This window comes from Apiospora kogelbergensis (genome assembly GCF_038363985.1).
Source record: "Apiospora kogelbergensis strain CBS 113332 chromosome Unknown utg000010l_segment0_segment0, whole genome shotgun sequence".
NCBI classification, from domain to species: domain Eukaryota; kingdom Fungi; phylum Ascomycota; class Sordariomycetes; order Amphisphaeriales; family Apiosporaceae; genus Apiospora; species Apiospora kogelbergensis.
In genome coordinates, this window is record NW_027117427.1 from 180,825 (window position 1) to 203,051 (window position 22,227).

General features: G+C 52.8%; 9 protein-coding genes across 9 annotated transcripts; 5 read left to right on the forward strand and 4 right to left on the reverse strand.

The window, feature by feature from the left end:
• Positions 1 to 814: 814 nt before the first annotated feature.
• PG998_014209 (uncharacterized protein) lies at positions 815 to 1,749 on the forward strand (the record flags this gene model as incomplete). Its single annotated transcript, XM_066881025.1, has 3 exons — positions 815 to 964; positions 1,271 to 1,530; positions 1,590 to 1,749. 3 exons carry the CDS (start codon positions 815 to 817, stop codon positions 1,747 to 1,749), a joined length of 570 nt encoding a protein of 189 aa, XP_066723877.1.
• A 3,600-nt stretch (positions 1,750 to 5,349) lies between these two features.
• On the forward strand, positions 5,350 to 6,385 carry PG998_014210 (uncharacterized protein; the record flags this gene model as incomplete). The annotated part of the gene is made up of 3 exons (XM_066881026.1): positions 5,350 to 5,388; positions 5,443 to 5,636; positions 5,713 to 6,385. Coding segments are annotated over 3 exons (906 nt in total), but the record flags the coding sequence as incomplete, so codon positions are not given.
• A 38-nt stretch (positions 6,386 to 6,423) lies between these two features.
• PG998_014211 (FAD/NAD(P)-binding domain-containing protein) lies at positions 6,424 to 6,669 on the forward strand (the record flags this gene model as incomplete). Its single annotated transcript, XM_066881027.1, has 1 exon — positions 6,424 to 6,669. One exon carries the CDS (start codon positions 6,424 to 6,426, stop codon positions 6,667 to 6,669), a length of 246 nt encoding a protein of 81 aa, XP_066723879.1.
• A 2,086-nt stretch (positions 6,670 to 8,755) lies between these two features.
• On the reverse strand, positions 8,756 to 9,936 carry PG998_014212 (Respiration factor 2; the record flags this gene model as incomplete). The annotated part of the gene is made up of 2 exons (XM_066881028.1): positions 8,756 to 9,633; positions 9,885 to 9,936. The coding sequence occupies 2 exons, from the start codon at positions 9,934 to 9,936 to the stop codon at positions 8,756 to 8,758; spliced, it is 930 nt and encodes a 309-aa protein (XP_066723880.1).
• Positions 9,937 to 10,987: 1,051 nt separating this feature from the next.
• Positions 10,988 to 11,344, reverse strand: PG998_014213 (uncharacterized protein; the record flags this gene model as incomplete). The annotated part of the gene is made up of 3 exons (XM_066881029.1): positions 10,988 to 11,020; positions 11,052 to 11,111; positions 11,177 to 11,344. The coding sequence occupies 3 exons, from the start codon at positions 11,342 to 11,344 to the stop codon at positions 10,988 to 10,990; spliced, it is 261 nt and encodes an 86-aa protein (XP_066723881.1).
• Positions 11,345 to 12,007: 663 nt separating this feature from the next.
• On the forward strand, positions 12,008 to 12,598 carry PG998_014214 (uncharacterized protein; the record flags this gene model as incomplete). Its single annotated transcript, XM_066881030.1, has 1 exon — positions 12,008 to 12,598. One exon carries the CDS (start codon positions 12,008 to 12,010, stop codon positions 12,596 to 12,598), a length of 591 nt encoding a protein of 196 aa, XP_066723882.1.
• Positions 12,599 to 15,269: 2,671 nt separating this feature from the next.
• PG998_014215 (uncharacterized protein) lies at positions 15,270 to 15,833 on the forward strand (the record flags this gene model as incomplete). The annotated part of the gene is made up of 1 exon (XM_066881031.1): positions 15,270 to 15,833. One exon carries the CDS (start codon positions 15,270 to 15,272, stop codon positions 15,831 to 15,833), a length of 564 nt encoding a protein of 187 aa, XP_066723883.1.
• A 1,242-nt stretch (positions 15,834 to 17,075) lies between these two features.
• On the reverse strand, positions 17,076 to 17,372 carry PG998_014216 (uncharacterized protein; the record flags this gene model as incomplete). Its single annotated transcript, XM_066881032.1, has 1 exon — positions 17,076 to 17,372. One exon carries the CDS (start codon positions 17,370 to 17,372, stop codon positions 17,076 to 17,078), a length of 297 nt encoding a protein of 98 aa, XP_066723884.1.
• Positions 17,373 to 17,834: 462 nt separating this feature from the next.
• Positions 17,835 to 19,042, reverse strand: PG998_014217 (uncharacterized protein; the record flags this gene model as incomplete). The annotated part of the gene is made up of 3 exons (XM_066881033.1): positions 17,835 to 18,102; positions 18,169 to 18,701; positions 18,863 to 19,042. 3 exons carry the CDS (start codon positions 19,040 to 19,042, stop codon positions 17,835 to 17,837), a joined length of 981 nt encoding a protein of 326 aa, XP_066723885.1.
• Between the last annotated feature and the right edge of the window lie 3,185 nt (positions 19,043 to 22,227).

Sequence of the window (22,227 nt, forward strand, 5' to 3'; positions counted from 1 at the left end):
TTTCGTTACCCGCGCCGCGTCGTCCTTCCGCCCTAGGTATTCATTCGTTTTTTCGCTTGCGACGTCCAAATCTCACAGCACCGCCAGGTTCTTTTGCATTCAGGGCTACTCTCGCCACCGGACCTCTACCCTTTGAGCACGCCCTCTGGAAGACCTGGAGCCCCGATCGGGCGTCGTGTCGACTTGCGTTTGTCAATTGGCTGTCGGTTGTCGGTTGTCGGCTGCTGATGTCTGGACGCTGGCGCTAGCACTGGCGCTGGCGCTGGTTGGCGACTGCGAGTGACACCGCCCGAACGCAAATACTCGAGTGTGTGCTCTGGACTATCGTCGTTGCATGACTTCCCTCTATTTCTATGCCTTGGGTCTATCTTGCCCGGGTGGTGACCCCGCCGACGCTGTTCTACTGACTATACTTTGACTCGAATTTCCCAGACTAATCGATCCCTCCTGCATCGTGCTTAAATGGCGGCGCCTACCGCGGCGCTCCCATCGTCGGCGGCACGCGATCACAAAGACGACACCCCCACCTTATTAGGAAGACGTCGGCCCAAGTGATTTGGACGCCCGGAGCAGCAGAAACCACCAACCCATCATTGTCACCACCGCTATCTCTGACCTTGTCGTTGCAAGCTCGCTACCATGTGCTCTCCAACCAAGCCTCCCTCCAACTGCAGTTGCGAAACGTCGCGCTGAGAGCGGGACGAACAAAAAGACCTTTAATCTGCACATCCCTCTGGAGTGCATCGGCAGTCTGAGCCTCACAGACATTGAGCCGTCGACATTGTTCGGTGACGGTACGGTATATCGGCTCGCCATGGTGCTCAAGGCACCGCTCCGCTTGATCGGCCCCAAAAGCCCTGGCTGTGAAATGGGGTGGCTCGGGGAGAACAACATGTTGGAACAGCTCAGATCCTTGGCCGAAGAGCTCCAGCTTACCCCAAGAAGGCCAAGCTCCTCAACTTCTGTAAGGCCGCGTCGACGCAGCAGGGGCTGCAGTCGCCGACGGCGCTTTACGATATTTAAAGTCTCTATGGTGGCAGTGGAGGCCATGCCTATATGCCTGCCCACACTCGGGTCCCCGCTGCGCCCAAAGACGTGCCAGCAGAGGTGCCCGGTCGGCTTTCGCGGGGTCACGATAATTGTCCCGCGCCCTCCTAGGCCGAGACCGAATCGGACAAGTCTACCATCCCTGTCGATACACCGCCAGGGTACCGCAACTCGCCGCCGGGTTACTGGAACGGAAACGGAAATCAACACGAGCAAGTGACAGGGCCGGCATGGCAGCGAAGATGTCGACTCGTATTCTCCTTCGAAGAGGAGGGACTGCGATGCCGTCGAGAAGGGAGATGCCACCGGCGAGGCCGTCGACCTATTCTCGCATCCATCTTTTCACCGGTGGCTTCGCCTATTTGAGGACCAGGCCAGGAAAACGGACCAGCTTGCCGACGAGCTGGGCAGGCTTCGAGAGAACCATAGCGAAATCGAAGCCCAGATCGCTGCCACCAACGACCGGCAAGAGGACGTGTTTAGGTGCTCCGGGTTAACGGTTTCGAGGAGGGTGGATCCGTAATGTTCGAAACAATGTCCAGTGACGCGACCGTTGGCAGCTTGGTATCCGTAGTAGGTGGCGATATTCGAGTGTGGGTTTTGCCGTATAACTCCACACACTTCCATTTCTCGGAGCATTGGTTGTTCGAGCTCCTCATTGGCATAGTCCTCGAGCTTTGGGGCTTTGATATAGCTGTCTGATGTTGATTCTGCTTCTTTTTAAGAGGTTGTACCTTGGGCCCTTTGTCGGCTGTTCGAAGGAGTAGCGGATTGATGAGGTCGTTGAAGTCCATGTTCGTTGGCATCCCCTTCTGCTGCCATGACGTGAGATACGTCTTGTCTTCATCTTCAACAATGCCTTTCATCCGGTAAAACTTAAATTAACCATTAATGGACTTAAACGTTTCCCAACTTTGAAGGACCTTCATGGCGCACGTATCTTGTCGTCACGTGCGAGATAGGTAAACCGGGCTAATACAAAGAAAGTGGCAGTGGGTTCAATCCAGCAGACATCTGGATCTGGGCTTTGTACCCCGCAACGACTACGGAGCCCTAACTGTTAGATGGAAGGTATCGGTACCTTGGAGGCCGATGATCCGACCAGGACCCACTAAGAGAAATATGTACTGGAACAACCGCGTTGTACCACAGACAGACAGTTCAACTAGACACAACCAATCACGCGTCTGACAGATGTGTATTTCGACGAAGGCAGTGCTCACAAGTGCGTCTTCGTTTTCTGACCAATCGCTTCCTAAGCGGGGTATGTAATGGACGATTCCGTTATGCAGTAAACTCCACCATTACATCTTGGATTGGTGAGGGTCAGATCTCAGCAAGGAAGCCGCAGATTCGATCATTTTTCTTTTCTTCACCTATTGACAGCAAACCGACCGGAGCGGCCCCGCATCCCCCGCAGCGGGATTACGTAGTAGCCCCATTCTCATTTTGTTGCCCCACGGATCGATCGTCTTACTGTATTTAGGGGAGGGGCGTCCTTGCCGATCAATGTAGTAAGGACAAAAAGCTCGACGAAGTTGCCTTACGTCATCAGCTTGACCCGATCCAAGTTCAAGCAAGTCGCTCGCCAACTGCGACGTGTATGGCCGCTCCTGCCATAAGAAAAGTCTTGATCGCTCGCTGCGGGGGCCCGACACAATGGATTACTCCAGCAATCGAGGTCCGACGTCATAATTCAGGATCACCTGCTTGCCGGTGGTTGGGAAGAAGGTGACAAGAAAATTTGTTCCAGAGGAGAAGGTGGTGGCCCTTGGCCAATCCGATGCTAATTCTCAAACCAGATCACGTTGCCCTCTCTGAGCCTTTGCAACACCCGTACCTGCAGGTGTCGAACACGCAGTCTGTTTTCAACCAAGGATCATGAATTGGCATCCTCCAGAGTGTTGAGTTTAGGTGCCTCTTGGGCCCTCGGTGCTCTGCTGCCCGCATGTCTTGCAACCCCATGAAGAGGATTCTATTCCCCGTTAATACCTGATATATTGAATGAGGATTACGGGCCTCCTCCGTCTTCGTAGCTCAGCTCCAGGGGGTTGGCCCTGTGGGGCTTGTGAACTAATTACATGACATGTAGTTCCGTTGGCAGCGCCGCAGCGGTATGCAGCTGTTTTACCCCGCACACATCCCGGTGCTGGCAGGCCGGCTTGATTCTTTCTTTGCGTTAGATCTTGACTCTTATGTAGAGTGACCTCATGGTAGGGTGCCGCAGTACAATCCTCCTTGTGACATATCGAGATCCTCATTCAGTATATACATTGCTGTTTAAATAACTGGGACACGTGAAACGAACGGTTACATTGGCCGGACAGCTGGAGCTTTGGGTCCGGCCAGGTTGCCACTAGGTAGCAACAAGGCATGCCCCTTAAATGAGATACTGAAATAACCCTGGGGCCGTTTTCAACCAATCGCATAGCGTGTCTTCGGCTCAAAAAGGCCATGAACAGCTACCCGCACATGCCAAGCGAGTGAGATGTATAACCAATCAATCCACACAGATTTCGGCCAACTATTGTTGCGGTACTTCGCGCTCCAGGGGTAGCAAAATGTATTAAGGTACAGGAAGGTAGCTTCATGGTGGTTGCTTGCTTCACCAACGATCCATAATACATATCTGTTGGTTGTAACGACAACCCCATTGACTCTCCGACTTAGCAGTACTGAATGCTGGCAAACATGGAATCCAAACAGCAAATGTTGAGCCACCTGGCTTACGAGCTTCCACAAGACCCAATTCGCGCTAGTTGCGAGAAGCTAATAGACCCATGCCTCTTAGCTTCCTGCGAACACGAACCACAGCACGTTTTCGACTTGTCCACTGAACATGATACTATCATCAAGTTGGAAGATATCCCGCTACCCCAACCATGGCAGACCTTCTCTTCCGTAAGCCTCCGTATACCATGCTAGATATTCCAATAATCAACCATAGTGGCTAACCTGCTCTTCACAAACTTCCGAGACGCGCAGTAGTGACACCCTTGAGCCCGTAGCGCCAACGCCAACGTCGGACCTGTCTAGAAAACAACAACCTGTCAAGAGGCCCCGCCGGGGCAGAGCTCGGTCGGGCTCCTCCGGGGGCTCCACCGATACTAAGAGAGAGAAGAATCGCATCGCCGCCAGTAAATGTCGAAGGAAGAAAAAGGAAGAGGAACGAATGATTGAAGAGCGATGTCGAATGCTGCAGGTGCAGAATCGCTTATTTATGGATTCGGTGGTATCATTACGATCTGAAGTCTTATCGCTAAAGCATGAGATCCTCCGCCATGGATCGTGCAACTTCCCACCAATCAACACTTACATCGCGACTGCTGCGGCGCGTATAGGATGAAACATAATCGCTACGATAATGAACCAAATTGAACGATAATTCTCGTCAAGTCTTACTTTTGTGCGTCACTCTGAATACCTTTAGAAAGATGGAAACAGCTGTGGGACCTCGAAGAACAGAATGAAGACCATGGCCGGCCTGCTCGCGGCTTGGGGAAGCAGTACCGACTGCTGACCAGAAAGCCACCGAAGTTTGCGATGAAGCCCTTCGACTACTCTGGATTCCCTCGGAGTGTCACGTCGGCGTATATCCAGCTACGCACAGGCATAGGACACATAGCAACTTACCTACGTCTCATAGGGAAAACCGACTCGGACGTCTGTAGATATTGCGGCAGAACGAGATAGACGACAAGTAGATTGGCGTTAGTTGCCCTTTCGGCTTCGCCGCCTGGGCGTTAATAAATTGTGTGTGTGTAGCAGCTGCTCTCTTTCTGCTGCATTCTGTCGAGATCTCGAATGCTCTCGTAAGTAGACCTCCGCGTCGTTACTCTCCCCAACACCATCGTGTAGATCGGCTGGGCCGCCGTTTCTTGCATCACTAGCGGCCTCGCCCTGACCGCCGTCGCTGATGGGCGCCTGTCTCTCGTCGTCGGTATCATCATCTTGGCTGTCGTGGCGACGCTGATCTCTTTTGTGGGGCTGAAAGCGATTCTGATCTATGAGAGGTATGTACCGTTTGGTATTTGCATTTCCTTTGTTGCTCGATTCCCCTCCCAATCAATTCCGAGATAGTGTATGCGGCATGTGTTTCTATGGTCAAATCAAGCGACTCTGAACCCATGATCACTCCGCCAAATGCATGTGCGTCGGCTTATAGTGCTTGGCATCGCAATCATGTGAATGGCTTCAGACGTCCATGGCCGTTCTCGTCGTTGCCTACCAGATGGGCAACAACCGGAGCATCGTCGAATCACATTCCTCGGAAAATAAAAAACGAACGATCATGTGAAAGTGCAGTACCAAGACTACGGAGTACTTGCTGTGCAGGCTTTTGTGAGAAGCCGGGGGACCCCACTTTACTGATGTGATTGATACGGGCTGGACAAGAAGACGGTCTTCAACAAAAAGGTCGAAAAGGTCTACCAAGACGACAAGGGCCGCTGGATCGTCGACGACCCGTCCTACGGTCATTTCGTAGGCCTCATCGCCGCCGTCGGCACCTGCGGCGAACCCAAGATGCCGCACCTCGACGGCATGGAGAAGTTCAAGGGGGATACGTTCCATTCGAGCCAGTTGACTGGGTACGTCTTCGCGAGTCATATGTCTACATGTGTAGGTAGCCATGATCGAAAAAAGCTAACTTGCCTTTACCCACAGCAAATCCGCCAAAGACAAGACCATGATTGTCATCGGCGGCGGCGCGTCCGCTGTCGAGGCGCTCGAGTTCGCCGCCGCCGAGGGCGCCAAGAAGGTCTACATCGTCGCGCGCTCCGACAAGTGGATCATCCCGCGCAACCCCATCATCAACATGCTGCTGGCGCTCAACATCTTCGGGCAGCAGACGTTCCTCAGCTTCATCCCCGAGTTCCTGCTGCGCAAGCTCTTCTACCGCGACCTGCAGGACCTGGCCCCCTACGACAAGGGCATCTTCATGGACACGCCCATGGTCAACTCGGACGTCATGGACAAGCTGCGCAACGGCTCGGCCGAGTGGGTCCGCGGCGACATCCAGGACTTCACGGACCGGGGCCTCCTCGTCAACCGGCGCGAGAAGGGCGTGCCACCGGGGGGACCGGGCCGCACCGTCCACCTCGAGGGCGATATGGTGGTGCAGGCGACGGGCTTCAAGCGGCCGTCGCTCAGCTTCCTGCCCGACGACTGCTTCGAGGAGCCCTACGGCGCGCCCAACTGGTACCTCCAGACCTTCCCGCCCAACCACCCGTCCGTCTCGGCCATCAACTGCACCTACCTGTCCGCCATCGGCACCGTCGGCAACTGGCACATCGGCATCTACACGCGCATCCTGCTCATGTTCCTCGCGGACCCCTGACCCGGCCCCGGCCCTTTTGGATGCGCCGCTGGATCGACATGACCAAGATCCTCAAAGCCACTGCCCCCACGGGCGCCTTCGACTTCTTCACCTACCTCGAGCTGATCTGGTGGTTCGTCTTCTGCGTCACCATCAACCCGTTCCGCTGGAAGTGGGCTGTCTTTGTCTTCTTCGGCATTGGTTCCGCGTTACCGAAACGCGTCGTCCGTGTCAAGGATCGGGTCCGGAACGGGCTGGGGCTACAGCATCAGGAGGTCGGACGGGACATGGGAAAGAGCTTCTGAAAGAAGCAGGCGACGGGAAAAGCCGGAAGCCTCATTGTGTTCGGGTCAAAGTTACTACCAGTGGCACTCGTGTTCCGTTACAGCTTTCCAGAGCCGCTTCGCTTCCATATAGGTCATGACCCACATTCACATTGGCTTTGCCAGGGGCGCCCTCATTTGTGGCCACGTTTAGGATTGGATGGTGGCAGTAGTCATGGAAGGGTATAAAATATCCATTGAATTCTATACGAAGCCGCCATACCTTGTCCACCCAGGGAACCCAATCTCTTCCATCTACATTTGCTGTTTCGTAAGATGCTTGGTTTGGCCTGCCCCATTCGGACATATCTTCAACTCCTGCCTTCTTAGACTAAAACACGCGACCAACAGTTGCTGGTGCTGCGTCCTTGCCTTGGACCGGCCCATCCAACTCACTCCCAACAACTACAGTAGGTGGCGGATACTGCTTTTCCTAGGTTATTTATTTAGTGTTTAGTGGAAGTCAACATATTCGGTGGCCACGTGAGTCGCGGAGGGGGGAGGGGTGCTTACAACGTCGCTTAGTGTTAACGGTGACATACCCCTGTGAGATACGAAGAGATACTGTTTGCGCCTACGGGGCACTTTGATATAGATGTAAACCTCTGCTCCGTATCGACGCTGAAGCCTTCGACTGCTTTTCACCCATGTCTTCCAGTTTTTCGCTATGTTTTCGTTGCTTCTATCCCTTCTTTTACGCGTGGGCAGCACAGGGCCTGGGTTCTTCCTTGAGACGTTTTCCATTCGTTCCTGAGCAAACCATTTACTGTTGGTAGGAGCTGTGCATACGGGGAAGGGAATGCCAAAAACAAAATCATATTGACAGTAAAAAGTTCGGGTTCATACTAAACTATAAGCCTTTGTTCTCATTTCTTTTATGGATTTGGTGATTGCTATGTCCCCGACTCACGGTCAACGAGACGGAACCGAAGTCGGCCACAGCGAAAGCTGTCAAATCATCTTACAAACCATTGGTTCTGGTATATATGCTGTGACCTAGCGCAATTTTGTGCGCAGAATGAATGGGTTTCACGCTGGACGATAGCGGACCGATATTGCCTCGGGCTCTGGCGATAGAACAGCACATGGGAAACAATTGGAGTTTTGTGGACATTACGCGAGGACCTGAGGGCTGCGTCCCTTCTGAAGCTAGAGGCACACGGGGTGAAGTGAAATAAAAGTTCTTCTCTGTTGTCAGGCAGAAGGGCGCCATCCGTCGATGAGGGCGCCCCTAGCAAAGCCAATGTGAATGTGAGTCAGGATCTATATGGAGGCGAAGCGGCTCTGAAGAGCTGTAACGGAACACAGTGCCACTGGTAGTAGCTTTGACCCGAAAACAATGAGGCTTCATCCACCAGCTGTTTTGATCCCGCGTAGTATAGAACCCGAAAGTCCATGGATGGTCCAACAGTGATAGCCTCGTCCTCTTTATCCTAATCGCTACTGCCCGTCTCTAAGAGCCGTCTCATCAGATGTCATCTGCGTAATGCGTATCGCTCGCTGCCCACCGACGAGACTGCCGGCAATCCGTTTATCCCGGCGCGTCCTATTACATAATAACAGCAGAGAGAAATTAACAGGATGACTAGGGAGAGAACCAATATAACTACGGGCATGGTATTAATTCCGGGCGCCAACTGATGAAGTGGTGGTAGCAGGAGCGCGTTGCATGCGCTCACTTCTTAGCCCATGGTTATCCTGTTATCCTCACGTTGCCCAGTATACTTATTTTGTAGTCTGCAACGAGGTGGGATCTCCATTCCAGAACGAGCTCTTAAAAGATTGATCAGAGCTAGCGCCATACCCTCGATTACCTACCACAGTTCCCCTATTTACACGTTACCACATGTGTTCACGTAGTTGATGGTAGTAAGGCAATCGCCGCCCCAGTGCTTAGAGCCACAAATTCCGCAGCCGTGATAGCTAGTGATGGAGAGGAAAGTGAAGCATATATCTGCTACTCAGTTGCACCGTCGGAGATTAAACTGACGGATGAATACCAACGGAGTAGTTTGGTGCTCCGTTTCTTGGATAATCAGGACCACTCTATGCGTTTTCATTTGGGTTGTTAAGACGTGTTTTGCTCAAAGCCCGTAAGCCAATCGAATGCGTCATCGAGGTGCTGGATGGCTGGTACATCAGCTAATCCATTACCGAATGGCGAGGTTGGGTCCATGGCCATGGAATGGGGAGACTCGCTATAATGAAGTGCGTTGGGGTTGATGGTGGAAGAACCTGGCTGTCCGAAAAGGAGACCTTCGAAGTTGAAGTCAGGCTGCCCGAACTGCAGAGGCGGAGCCGTCCTTATGGCAGTATTGGGATCCAGATTGTTGATACTATGGGTCTCTAGCTCGGGCAATCCGTGGTGAATGCCGCGATGTCCCATAACAGAAGACATGCCGCTAAAAGCCTGGTCGATGCTATGGTACTGAGGGAAGCCCACCAGACTGGCATGACGGATGTGTCTGGGTTGCGCGTGGCTTCTGGCCACGTTCGCATTTGCCTTAGCGATCATTGACATGTGTGAGTCATCGAAATGACTTATTGTGTTTGCACGAGGGCGAGGTCCCATGGACGCATTGCCGCCAGCAGCAGTGGTCGCGGTTGTTGCTGTGCTAGCCACACTGTTCTTCCGGGCCCGGCTTTGAGTCGTCACAGCACCGCTGGCACTCTCGCGACGGTTTGGCGGCCGCGAGGAAGGGGTGGTGGTTTGATGCAGCTTCTGCTGGTGTCGGAGCAGGAGATCGCGACGGGCGAAACATCGTGTGCATTCGGGACATTCAAAGGGTTTTTCTTTGGTGTGTGAGCGCTCATGTCGCTTCAAGTGCTCGAGACGAGCGAATGCACGTTGGCACGTCTGGCAGGTATGAGGGCGCGACTTGTCGGTCTTGGGTGGTGGGAAATTATTGGCGGGCGCCTTTGCCGTGTTCACGGCGATTGTCGAAGCTTCACAATTGTTTCTAGTCAGTCATCATTGGTGGCAGCAGATAGCAAATAGTCAGGCCAAGAGAGTTTCCATGCTTAAAATTGGATTGGGCCGCACTCGCGACGCTGCGTGGCATTGCGGATTGACTTGTCGTCGTTCCCAGCAACCGTGGCAACAAGGCAAGTGTGGGTGGTGGGATGAAGCTCTAGTGAAGGGCAACTCTCTCAACTCAACAGGCAGACAAGGGAACAGACGGGAAATGGCCCCATACCCTCGTTGGTGACATCATTCTCGGCCGGGGCGGCAGGATAAGGATTGGACATGACGGCCGAGAGAGGAATCTTGGGTGAATCTTGTTTTTGTTTTCTTGGGAGAGAGGGGTTGTGGTGGTTGTCTAAGCTGTATTCCCTAAACTCGACTCTTGAGGTCGTTTTGTGACTCGAATCAATCGAGGGGCAGATCAGATAATTGAGCAAAGAAGCTGTGAGTAAGTTGGCAGGTAAAGTTGACCTTGAGCGTTTTGGAAAGTGGGATGAAAGGGCCGAGAGTTGTCAGACGCGTGATTGGTTGTGTGATTGGTTGTGTCTAGTTGAACTCTCTGTCTGTGGTACAACGCGGTTGTCCCAGTACATATTTCCCTTAATAGGTCCTAGTCGGATCATCAGCCTCCAAGGTACCGATACCATCCATCTAACAGAAGCACCATCATTAGCGTAAAGTCGCTGCGCGACCCCACGTCATTAGGACTAACTGCTCAATATTCCTGCTCCGCAAGAACTTATCCACGCCAAGAAGACGCGCATACGCGAACGTTCAGCGGGTTTGACCACATGAACGGAAAGACACTCGAGATCGGGATAAGATCAGATCGCCACGATGGTAGAGAATCCGGGTATAGGGGCCAAAGTTTAGAATGACGAGGCCGGTAGTGTATTCGTAGACACCAAGCACACTACAACTGCATTTCGACAAAACTCCCTGGAAGTGCATATAACCAAATAGATGTATTGTCGGCAGAGACAGAAAATGGGTTCTACTGAGCTTTCATCATCATCATCATCATCATCATAACCAGTGCAATGATCACACTTTTCACTTCACCCAAAACCATGATATGTATCCCGGGGACTGTTCAAATACGACCCAATGAACCCATATCTCGACTGAAGACATGGCCAACTCCGTTTTTTGTCCGCAAAAAGTACCTAAATTGAAGAAAGGTCTTGGTAAGCATTGTTGGCGTTCTCCGTGAGCTCCGAATTATCCAAAGGTTTTTCTCATGCCCTTACCCGCATCAGTGACTGCCCTGTTGGGAGAATAACAGGACTCGACTGCAACGTGTGTTGCTGCTCTTGTCCAGAAATTTCAACTTCTCTAGCACGATGAGGACGGCATGGTCGCCTCGAACTTGCATATAGTCAATAATTCCGGCGCTTACGATCTTAATTAGGCCCTCGGCCTCGAGCGTTTCGATCTCACGCTTGAAGCCGCCCGACTCCTAGATGGCGTCGATGATGGTGGCGATGATGACCCCGTTCGTCTTCACGATCCGGACGAATTCACGCAGGGCCGGGGACGCGCAATATGGCCGTGGGTGAAAGTGCCTGCGCAGGTCACGAACTCATAGCGCTCGTCGGCAATGTCGACAGGGCGCGTCAGGTCGCCCAGGAAGAGCTTCTGGTAGAGGCCCGTCTTGCCGGCCTCGGTCAGCATCGCTGGTGACAGGTCCATGATGCACTTCAGAACGGTTGCCTCGCAGCCATGGTGTCTAGGTTATGTTAAGTACGTTTCAATCTAAGGAGCCGGGAGCTGTCCGTCCTTCAAGTTCCAACTGGTGCCTTCTCCCATTGGGCAGATAACTGATTACTGTCGTAAGGTCATAATGATAAAATCAATGAAGTATAGGTAGCATCACAGCCGGTGCTGGCAATTTCCGCTCCTCACCCCTACAGGGACGTCCGCAGGGGCCGCACTCGGGCCAGGCGCTATGACCAATTTCGAACGTTCTGATTGCCTTCAATGCGCAGCCGGCCATAGCGAAGTGGCGCGCCAGCTTGTTTGATTCATTTCGATTCTTGTTTTGTTCTTCTCCCAATCTTCCCCTTCGCCTAACGGGAATGATCTCTCGAGCTAAAGCAAGCCGGCATCAAACCACCACCTTACTCCGAACCACCGAACGAACCCGAAACTAACCCGGTACAGAAGTGCATCACCACTGCTGTTCCCCTCCAGAAAACGGCGTTCCTTATCCCCACGCAATAACGGCGCGGCCGTTGGTAACCCGCACACACACAATGGCGACCACGACGGGCGACCCGGTGACGACCGCGACGACGCGCGGTGCCGGGCCCTCACGACCGTCTTCACCATGCCCGACTTCTGCCACGACCCCTGATGGACGTCTTGCGGCACCCCGGCCGCCTTGTCGTCCGTCTGCATGCCGGGCAACTGGGCCGAATGTTTCGGCAACCGGCGCGGCTTCTACTCGCCGGCGAGACGGCTAGAATCTGCTGCCCGGAGGGTTACTCGTGCTTCGACGACACCACCACCGACTCCGCCGTGCGGTGGCGGAAGTGCATCACCACGGTCGTCGACCCCCTGACGACGTTTGTCCGAACCATCGACGGGACGGCCACCGTCACCACCGCAACCCCGGCCATGGCGTTGGCCATCCAAGTGCGCTGGCAGAACTCCGATCTGAGCATCATCGAGAAGAATCCCACAATACCCGGCGCGACGTACATGAGCAAGGCGCCCAGCCCGAGCGACGGCAGTGGCGCCAGCGTTGACACCGGTGACGGTGACAAGGATGACCCTCCCACCGCAATTATCGTAGTGGGCGTGGTCGTGCTGGTAGCGTCCCTCATCCTCGGCACCATCGCCTTCCTGCACTGGCGGCACCACTACCGGACCAAGTACAGGCGGACGGCGGACAACAGCAATTCGACCGAGTTGCTGACGGTGACCGAAGATGAGGAGCAGTAATCACCACCCCAGGAGGGCTGGGACCACAAAGTCGCGGCCGCCGTGGCGCCGTCGCCCCCTGCTGCGAATGCGAATGGGATGGACGCGTCGGTCGTACACGAGGCTGACCCGGACGCGTATCTGTGGATGGAGCTGCCGGCGGAACCGGTGCTCATCTAAGAGCTGCCCTCCACATCGTTCGTCACCGAGCTCGTCGACACTAGCATGCCGCACCGCCGGCACGCATCCCTATCAAGAAGGGTCGGCCGCCCGCCGGAAATCGCAGCGGGCCTCATCGCACCAATTTAATTGAATAAGTACCTATTACCTAATTACCTGAGTAACTCCTGTATGGATGGATAGCCGCGAGTGAGACTCATTCAACGACTGTATGCTAGGCCGTTGTGCTGACGTGACTGTCTGGAACGCGGGAAGAAGCCACCTGAGGCCGTGAGCGTAGCAGTTGTTGATTGGCTGGTGAAATGTTCTGCACGATCGACCGAGATGAGATGACGATACACCGCGACTGCAGGGTAGCTTCCCAGTCGTTGACTGTGGCAATATGGTGATGGTGGCTATTCAAGCCTAGAGGGGGCTGCTATTCACCGCGTTTAGGATGTTGGCCGCTGCTAGAGACCCCGTTGTGTCTCTTTAAGGGGCTCCTTTGGGGGCTCCTCGGGCGTTCCTTCGGGGGCCCCCTAGGGTGGTCATCCTCCACTGCCGCGCCAGTGAACCGTCCTAGTAGACCCGTTCTCAGCTTGAATATTGCGGCGGTTTTGGCACGTTGGGATTCCCAGATAGCCCTCATAAATAGTGGTCGGGGGCCTAGAGGCCTTCCAGTCAGAGCCAATGGCGCCCCAGACCTCCCGAAGTGCCCTGTATCTGCTGCAGTCTAGCAATACGTGGCGTATAGTTTGGCAGTCACCGCAGTCGCCGCAGTCGCACAGTGGTGAGTCGGTACCCCGGCTTTGTCATAGGTGGTCCCTGAGGCCGATCTTCCCGAACGGAGCTGGAAAACCGTGACTGCTGCAGTGCGCTTCTGGCCTCGGTAACTGGATAAGGTGTGTTTTTTCAGGCCTGGGCAGATGGTGATCTTTTTTAGCTACCATGCGCTGAGCAGCCACTGTTGTGAATGGGGCTTGGTTGGTAATGAGCCTTCCCGGGCCCTTCGGCGTGTGCTGAACACGGCCCCTGGGTAGTCGTTCCAGGGTCCTGGAAGGCTGTTGAGGTACAGCTGGGAACACTGGCGCCTGTATCCGCTAGGGCAGCTAGTGCTGCAGCGACGTCCGGTTCCAGGTCAGGGTACAGGCCCGGAAAACCCCTTTCGGGAAGCCACCCGATCAGCCGTGGCTAGGCCACAGGAGTGCAGCAGCCCCGACAAAAGGCTGCAACGGTGCTGCCCCATATCTAGCACGGGCCTTGCGGTTATGTTCTCCGAGTTTGTACCTTAAGCCGGCCGCAACGGGCAGTTTCCCCATCTCATAAGCCGACCGACATGCACATCCGTCCACTCCGGCTACTGTGATATCTCCCTGACCCTGACCCGGACTCCTCCATGCGGTCGGTACTAACTATGGACGTCTCTAGCTCTTCCTAGTCGGTACCTGCGGTGCGATCGGCACAGACGACCTTCTCGCCTGCTTCGTGGCCGGGAATGCCTTGAACTGGGACGGCCAGTTCCTCGAAGAGACGGAAAAGCGACACGACGAGGTCAATTCGTCCATCGATGTATTGCTCAATTTTGGGGGTTTCTGTACATTGGCACCATCCTGCCCTGGAGCGATTTCCACCAACCCGAGCTGACGGGCACCACGTATCCGCGCCTGGTCGGGCTCGGCTTCCTCGTGCTCGTACTGCGCCGCATCCCGGCCATCCTCGTCTTCTATAAGTGCATGCCCCATGTGTGCAAGAATATCAAGGAGGCGCTCTTTGTGGGCTACTTCGGCCCCATCGGAGCCGGTGCCGTCTTCTACCTCGAGCATACCCGCCATCTATTTCCCAAGGTCGAGAAATCCGACGAAGGGGAAAGACTGCACGGGAACGGTAACCAAGCCCGGTTGGCACCTGGGTGAATTCTATTCGAGCTGCAAGACCAATTGCACGTATGTGGCCGTGCTCTGCCAGCCGTATAAAATGACGGCTGTAGCTTAGGTAGCGCTATTCTCTTTGGTATGAAAGTTCCGCGATAGACGCTCGGAATTAGAATTATGACCCTGCAGCTGGAGTAAGGAGAAGAGAGTAGATTGATACACAGGCCCAAGTCCACAGTGCCGTGATTTCGTCCTAAACAGCGTATCTTAACCCGGCACCGGAAACCAGGTGCTCACCAGAACACCTTGAAGATAGTCCATGGGTTAATCCAAGGCTGCTCAGAAGCCTGCAACCCTCTCCCCACCCAATTACAATGACGGGGCCTGCCCTCCTTGAATTGGGCCTACATTATGTACTGATATACATCTATACATACATAGCCACACATGCTATCCGTAACAATCATACCCCAGCCGCAACATCAACTCAAACCATCCTATTACGACTCCAAAGAACACGACTAGAGCACATCGCAAGTGGTTTGATCGTCTGCCTGTCTCAAGTTAGCATCGCCTTCACTAAATACCTTGTCCTTCACCACAATCCATCACCACCCATCACCAGCCGTATCGACTCGGTTTTTTTCTTCTTCTTGTTTTGTATGGCTTCATCGAGCTTTCGACGCCTCCTGCCCAAGATCCAGGCCATCATAGGCCCCAACGAGCCTGGCGAACCTGTCAAGAAGAGGAAAGTTGTATCACTCGCCTGTGCCCGCTGCCGCTCCCACAAGACCAAATGCGACGGCCATCGTCCCTCCTGCGGCTCTTGTCGGGCCCGTACCATCGAGTGCATCTATGACGACGACCCAAATACCACCTCAACCGCGAACCTCCGGCGACAGTACCACCGCCTAGCCGAGCAACACCAGAGCTTCTACGAGCTGTTCGAGATGTTGCGCAGCCGACCCGAGGACGAAGCCTTGGCGATCTTGCATCGCCTGCGGTCCAGCGGAAACGTCCAATCCACTCTCCACCACGTCAAGGAAGGCTACCTGCTGGCCGACACGCGCATGGTGGACGGCCGAGGCCCCGAGGCCAACGACGACCTCCCCTTGCCACCCTGTCCCAAGAACCGCGAGGAGGTCATGCTCGGCCTCGATCATTCGAACGCCTATTCCTCCCTGCCGCCCCTGGGGAGATCCAATCCGCCCTCGGCTACAAGATGAGGAATATAACCAACGCCAACCCGGACAAGGACGATTGGGCAACAGCCGAGGAGGTTGAAAACGCAAAGTGATTGGTCATTCCACCGCGTGGATGCGACAACGTTTACGCGTTTGCTAAATCGAAGTAGTGAGCATCAAGGATTTTGTTGGACTGGCTTGTCGAAAATCTGGGCCCCTGATCGCACTCGTGAACTTCATAGTCTGCATCATCTATATCATAAGCCTCACAAGTTTTCATGAATCGAAGGAGCCGACGTACTTCTGATCTCTGCGCGACGAACAAATGGCTGAGGGACTTGACTTGGCCAATGGCACCATGGAATAGCGACGTAAATGGCCCGCAAAGATAGTGGGAAACAGAGTCGAAGAAGCCACCAAGACTATCTACTATGTTTTGGCAAGCACCATCAGACTGAGGTTCCTCCTGGGAAGGACCTGATTTGATGGGCTCCGGTGGTCACTGTTAGTACAGATAGCCCAGCCTGGGCCTTGATTATCCACGACATCCGTCTTAACCGTTGGGCACCGGTTGACGTTTTGCTGGGCAAGTGAAGGAACAAAAGCGATGGCGGTAAGAGCCAACAGACTGGCTGAGGAGAGCATGTTACAAAAAAGGTGGATGTTGCAGTTGGGAGGTTCACGTTCCCATTGATTCAAGTTGAAAATAAATAAGTAGTGTACTTATTACCTGGCTGTTAGGTGTCTTGACCAGCAAAACACCAGCATCAATGTGTGTAGCGAGATTGCTATAGAGTGCCCTAAGCCTATTATGGCCGAGTGCTGTAGTACACACTCTCGATTACTAGAGGCACATCGTACACACATTCAAATCTACGACCCATAGGATTACCAGGGCCATCTCACCTTCAGCTACCCAACTCTTCTTTCCACTTACCTCCTTCATCACGGTAGGAAGGGGTCAAATAGATTCTTGGAGCGCTGACCTACTGCAAAACCGCCACAGAAGCCTACCAACATCACAACCCGCTGACTTTAGCGGATATGAAACCATGGTAGTACCAAGTCAATAATCAAGCACGACAAGAGCGTCTGTACCGCTCAGACCTGTGAAGGTACATTGTGGAGAGGGACCCATGTATGTGTTTTGGACTATGAACGATGTGATTGAAGATGACTACTGACATTCCAGGCCCAGCTTTCTCCTGGGTTTCACAGTTCCTAGTATTGTTCCTTCCGCATGGAGAGAAATGGCGAGGAGCATCATGCTGATCTTGGAGAATTTCAATTGTCCATCTGGGAGATGTCATCAACTCGCCTCGGCTTCTTTCGGTCGGAATTTCCATCTCTGTCTTGTTTGATGTCGACAGATGGCCCGCTCCACTTGGTCGGCGTCGGCTTGGTCTCCGGGGGCGTCACAGTGTACTCCTTGCCAGCCTTAATATAACTATCGCAGTGACTCCTTCCGCCATTGTTTTCGCAATTGATCTTAGAGCCGCGGCATCTCAGACAGGCAATGTTCGACCGCGTAGGAAGGCACATCTTGGACTGCTGCTTTCCGCTGCCATGCGCACCTGCCATCATCGACTTCGAATCGTTCCCGCATAGCTCCCCACCACACCCACTAACCCGTCTCCTTGCAATCGCTCCGTGGCTGATAAGGGCTGTCGCGGATCCAGCGGAGCTAGATGGGTGGGCAGGGCCAGGCGATCATGGGAGGGACAAAGTTATTCTCAAACTGGCAGTTGGGTGTGGGATGATAAGACGACGTGTTTGCGGGATTTTGCGATTCGGGGTAGGGCGGGGAGGTGATCGAAGCTTTTCGGAACGGGAAGGCGATGGTAGCGGCTCGGGTTCTGGTACAGACCTGTGAAGCTTGGACTGAGGTGAAAAGGAATGAAATGCTTGGAAAATATCCTACGCGCGCGTAAAGGATAATACGTTCGGGCACATGCGGACATACGTCACGCATTGCAATATTGCAATGCGCGGTGGTCTGCCTTCGAACCAATAGCTTGCCTGATAGCTTCAGCGAGGTTGATCTTATTGGATAGAGGTTCGGATTTCATTGTTGCGGCTCGCTGCGACACTGCCCGCGACCTCCACCGAGGGCAGTGCCGCGTGGGGATACCCGACCATGCCGTCCTCGAGCGTGTCGCTCGTGAACTGTTCCTCCTGTATCGATAGCACGACTCGATTCTCGTGAACCAAGTTCGCGTTTCGCTTGTCACGTGTCGTGTCACAGCCGCCCGGCTTGCTTCCATTGACACAAGGTCGCTTGAACAAGCCTTTTTTGCGCCCGCGTCGTGCACTGCAGTTGTTTCTCCAATGCTTGGAGCCCATCCAAAGCACGCTTCATCAGAACATCGGCGGGCACCTTAGCCGCCCTTTTGCGTCGCCGCATAAGCCTCTCCTCCATCTTGTGTGTACGCAAAGTAAATGATGTGCGAAAGCTGGGTTGGAGTTGCGTGCAATCTTGATTGGGGGTGCCATACTCATGTGCCTCATGTTGCGCTTGCCAGCGCAATTTTCTGCTTGCAGAACTTCTCGTGGGGCCAAACACAATCGGTGGTTATTTGGAATTGATGAAGGATCGGTAGAAGAGAGAACGGAGACTGGTGTTCCCTTAGGTTGTGCTCGCCGTCGTAGCTGGCAGGATCTTCCAATAGTGGGAAGCGGCTGGGGCCCCGAAAGTTGGATTGTACGATCTTCTGCACTTGTGAGAATCGTAGTCTGTCGTAAGGAAGAGCATGTATCGTAGCTCATTCTAGGCAAGGGTTGTGTCGTTGATTTGTGTGCATCGGCAGGGTGGACATATTGTGGCCATAGTACCATATCATGTTGATCCTGGCCGCATTGTGGATGAAAGAGAAGACCGCCTTCGGAAAGGAAGACGGGATGGAATGTTCCCTGCGCATTGGTCAGTTAGGATATCGAGAATCCTAGCTTGGCTATTTCCGCTCGTCGTCCTAAGTCGTTGGATTGAGCTTGGTGAATTAGAAATTATCGGCCTTCGGCAACCGAGAAAGTACGGCACGGGCCAGTCGCTTCAGTTCATAGGGAAAGCTCACCTCAGGTAACGTGTAGTGGTTAGCTAGTGCTGCCGAGGGTATAAAACGCGCTGCGTATTGATTAGTCTCAGCCCAAGCTTGCTCGTTGAAGATATCTGGCAGGTCCAGCCCGCTGACATCCGCAATAGAACTGCAAGAGGGAAAAGGTGCCGCCCACGACGCGTTGTGAATAGATTCCATTGTTGTTTCGTTCTGGACAGTGCTATGTTTTAGTGATAGTTTGCGAAGCAAAAAAGGCTGTTGGACACTGCCCATACGTTAGTGGAGCGGATCAATACGTCATATCCACCACGCCCCGCACGGGAGCTAGCTAAGCTCAATCGCGAAACATCCAAAGTACATACATGGCATGATACATAATAATCATTCCCTCTTGCCTCCCTCTCTTCCTATTGTAACCTTGTGCTTCCCACTGATCACGGGTTTGGGTGATGATGCTAGCTGATTATAGGTGATGAGGAACGTGTTCAAGAGACATTACCTAGACAGACAGAAGTATAACTCGCTCCTTTAAGTTTGCTAAATAATGCGTGCTGTCACTGTTAGGTCTAAAATGAGTTTGTCAAGTACAAGCACCGGATCTACACTTGTGGCAATGGCATCAAGGACTAGAGGGAACCTAGACACTAGTTTGAATGATTTAACAAGCTCCACTCGCTCTTTCGAGGCTCACATTGGCATTTAGTGCTTGTGCAATCAGCTTCCCAGAATGGGGAACGTCGAGATAACACTTTAACTCTTTTCTTTGCTTGCTCTGCAATTCAGTCCGTATAAGGTAATACTCTCCACTAAGCCCGATGCAATACACACATGCCGCACCTCGAGATGAGCTACGATAATGGAGCTGGCCCACGTCCTCATCCGATCAGTTTTGGCAGGGAATATAAAAAGCTTCTGTCAACGTAACCATCGGTCCAGATCGGCGAGAAGCATCTTAAAAGTCGCCGTTACAAGGGCATAACAAGAATCCCGAAGTCAGCTCAACCCGGGCAAAAACACTACCTGAAACGCCGGACTTACCAGATGTGCCCGTACCGTCGATGCAGCTCTTAGATATGTTCTTATAGGCATTATAGGCAAAGGGAGCCATCTACGTTGGGAAAGAAGGTCATCTCGAAATGTTCATTCTCGCTCACGTGTGCAGCAATTCGATTGACCGGCCCGCCTTGCGACTCAACGAGAGACCTTCAGTGGCCAAGTTGCGTTGGCCGGCCTAATCTCAGGTGGACATCGGCTTTGTGGCAAGGAAAACGCTTGGAGTTCTTCACGGCTGGCTCCTTTGCAAGTAAAGATGTAGCAATTGACTTCTTATTTGAATCGGTATGCGGCCAGAAATGATATCAGACACATTGTGCCTCATCTAAGAAATGGAGGTATCAAGTATTTCCGCCATGGAAGAGGTTCATTATCATCCCAGTACAATTCAATTCCATCCTGGGTGTCCTGCAGACCGAACCCTTCAAAAGCAGCGTATTCCAAATCCATTTCCCATTCAGCAGACTGGTCCTGGTCCGTATTTTCTAGCGCAACACAAGCCGATGTTACTTTCTTTTTTGAAGGGGATTGGGCTTTCCTCAAAGAATCGGCGGGTTTCGACCTATCAGGCAGAAACAAGTCGGGTGTATGTATGATAATCGCATTCTAGAGTAGGATAAATGTGTTGGCGGGGCAAAGCTTCGTCTTTTCCCGTGGCCATCTTCGATTGGGCCGTTGAGCAACTAGCGCTGCCTAGTTGCCCATCACAGACAGTAGCGTCTAAAGCTAGGACGTCCTGCTCCAGTAGGAACCTTCGTTTGTTCAATGGAGCTTTCAGTCCGGGTTTCGAGAATGTGCGGAGCTTTCCCCGTCGAGTCAAGCTAAATAGGCTAAATAGGAGTGGAGCTAGTGGGACTCAACCGATCGTAGCTACAGTTAAAGTGCAACAATCAAAGGCTTATTGTGTGCCAAGAGCATCACTTTAACTTTGCGGCTCCTACTGCGCACACAAGCCATTTTAGAAAATAGACCACTATCTCTAGTATATTTTGTTCTTATTCTAGAAGACACTGGTCGTTCCTATTAGCTAGGTGTTTCATGGATCACAGAACTAGATTCGGGTTTCTCTCATTCTGTAAGATTCGAGAGCAGATTTAGTTATAGACACAGCATTATATATGCAGTCTGCCCTTCATACTGCGTTAAGCCCAAATAAGAGATGCATGATCTCGACGGCCGGATGGTCATTGTGTTGGGCGGATCATTTGGCATCGGGTAAGTCAAATATGTCCAGCAGCGAGTTACTACTAAAATGCAACTTTTCTTTCAACATCCGTCTAATCATGGCGTGACTAGCTTCGAGATCTCACGAGCGTTTGTGCTAATCAGCTAACACTATAAAGCCATTTCTCCCTGCGATCCAACTATGCCACCCTATGAAGGTATCTTACCATAAGGTGTTCAAAAACTAGCTAGTCGCCATGCGCATCCATCATACTTACTCCAACCTCTAGACCATTTTCGAAGATAAACCTCTACCACATTCGGCACTTCCAAGTTGTGTTACTCATTGATTTTCTGCTTCTGAAATAACCCTGGGCCCGTATTTATTATTAGTATTTGTAGCTTAGATACATATATGAACGAGGAACCTACCTGGGATCTCTGGCATCCATGGATCGCGCAGTTTGCAGAAGAATTCCCCTTTCGGTTGAATCTGCCTTCTGGCGTGGTCCTCCATGGTACCATAAAACACGTACATATTATCGCCCGCGTTCGACTATGAGAACAGTTCTGAGCTTCATTCCAGTTCACAAGGTGAAGATAGCTTACTCCGTATTCCAGGAGGGGTCCACCACACGTCCCACAGAACTCCCGGTGCAGGACAATGCCGCTTCCGTTATCCGCCTCATGGATCTTGACGTGGCTGTTACCCTGCGTTATCTTAAACGATGATTTTGGCAGCTTAGTTGTGATGCCATAATTACAACCCGTGAACTTTTTGCAGTTTCCACAATGGCAGATGCTGGTTCTTGCTTCCTTTTCGAGGTCGTCCAACGTGACAGTATATCGTATAGCCTGGCAATAGCAGCTTCCTGGTAAGTCGGGCATGTCGACAGCCAATCTTAGAGAGGATAACGTGACGGGTGGTGCACTGTATGAAGGGAAGGCAGATATGGGCAGCGCGGGTTGATATAACAAAGTGCCCCTACTTACTGTAAGTTGTCTACATTTAGTAAAGCAGCCGGATCCCCCAGAGGGCGACGTGACAATGAAGTCATCTCGTACATGGTGGCACACTAACGTCATCCCACCTTTCCCCCAAACCCCACCGTAATCACAGCTCGGACCGCACCTATGAGATGCCATGTCAATGGGGGAAGCCGAAC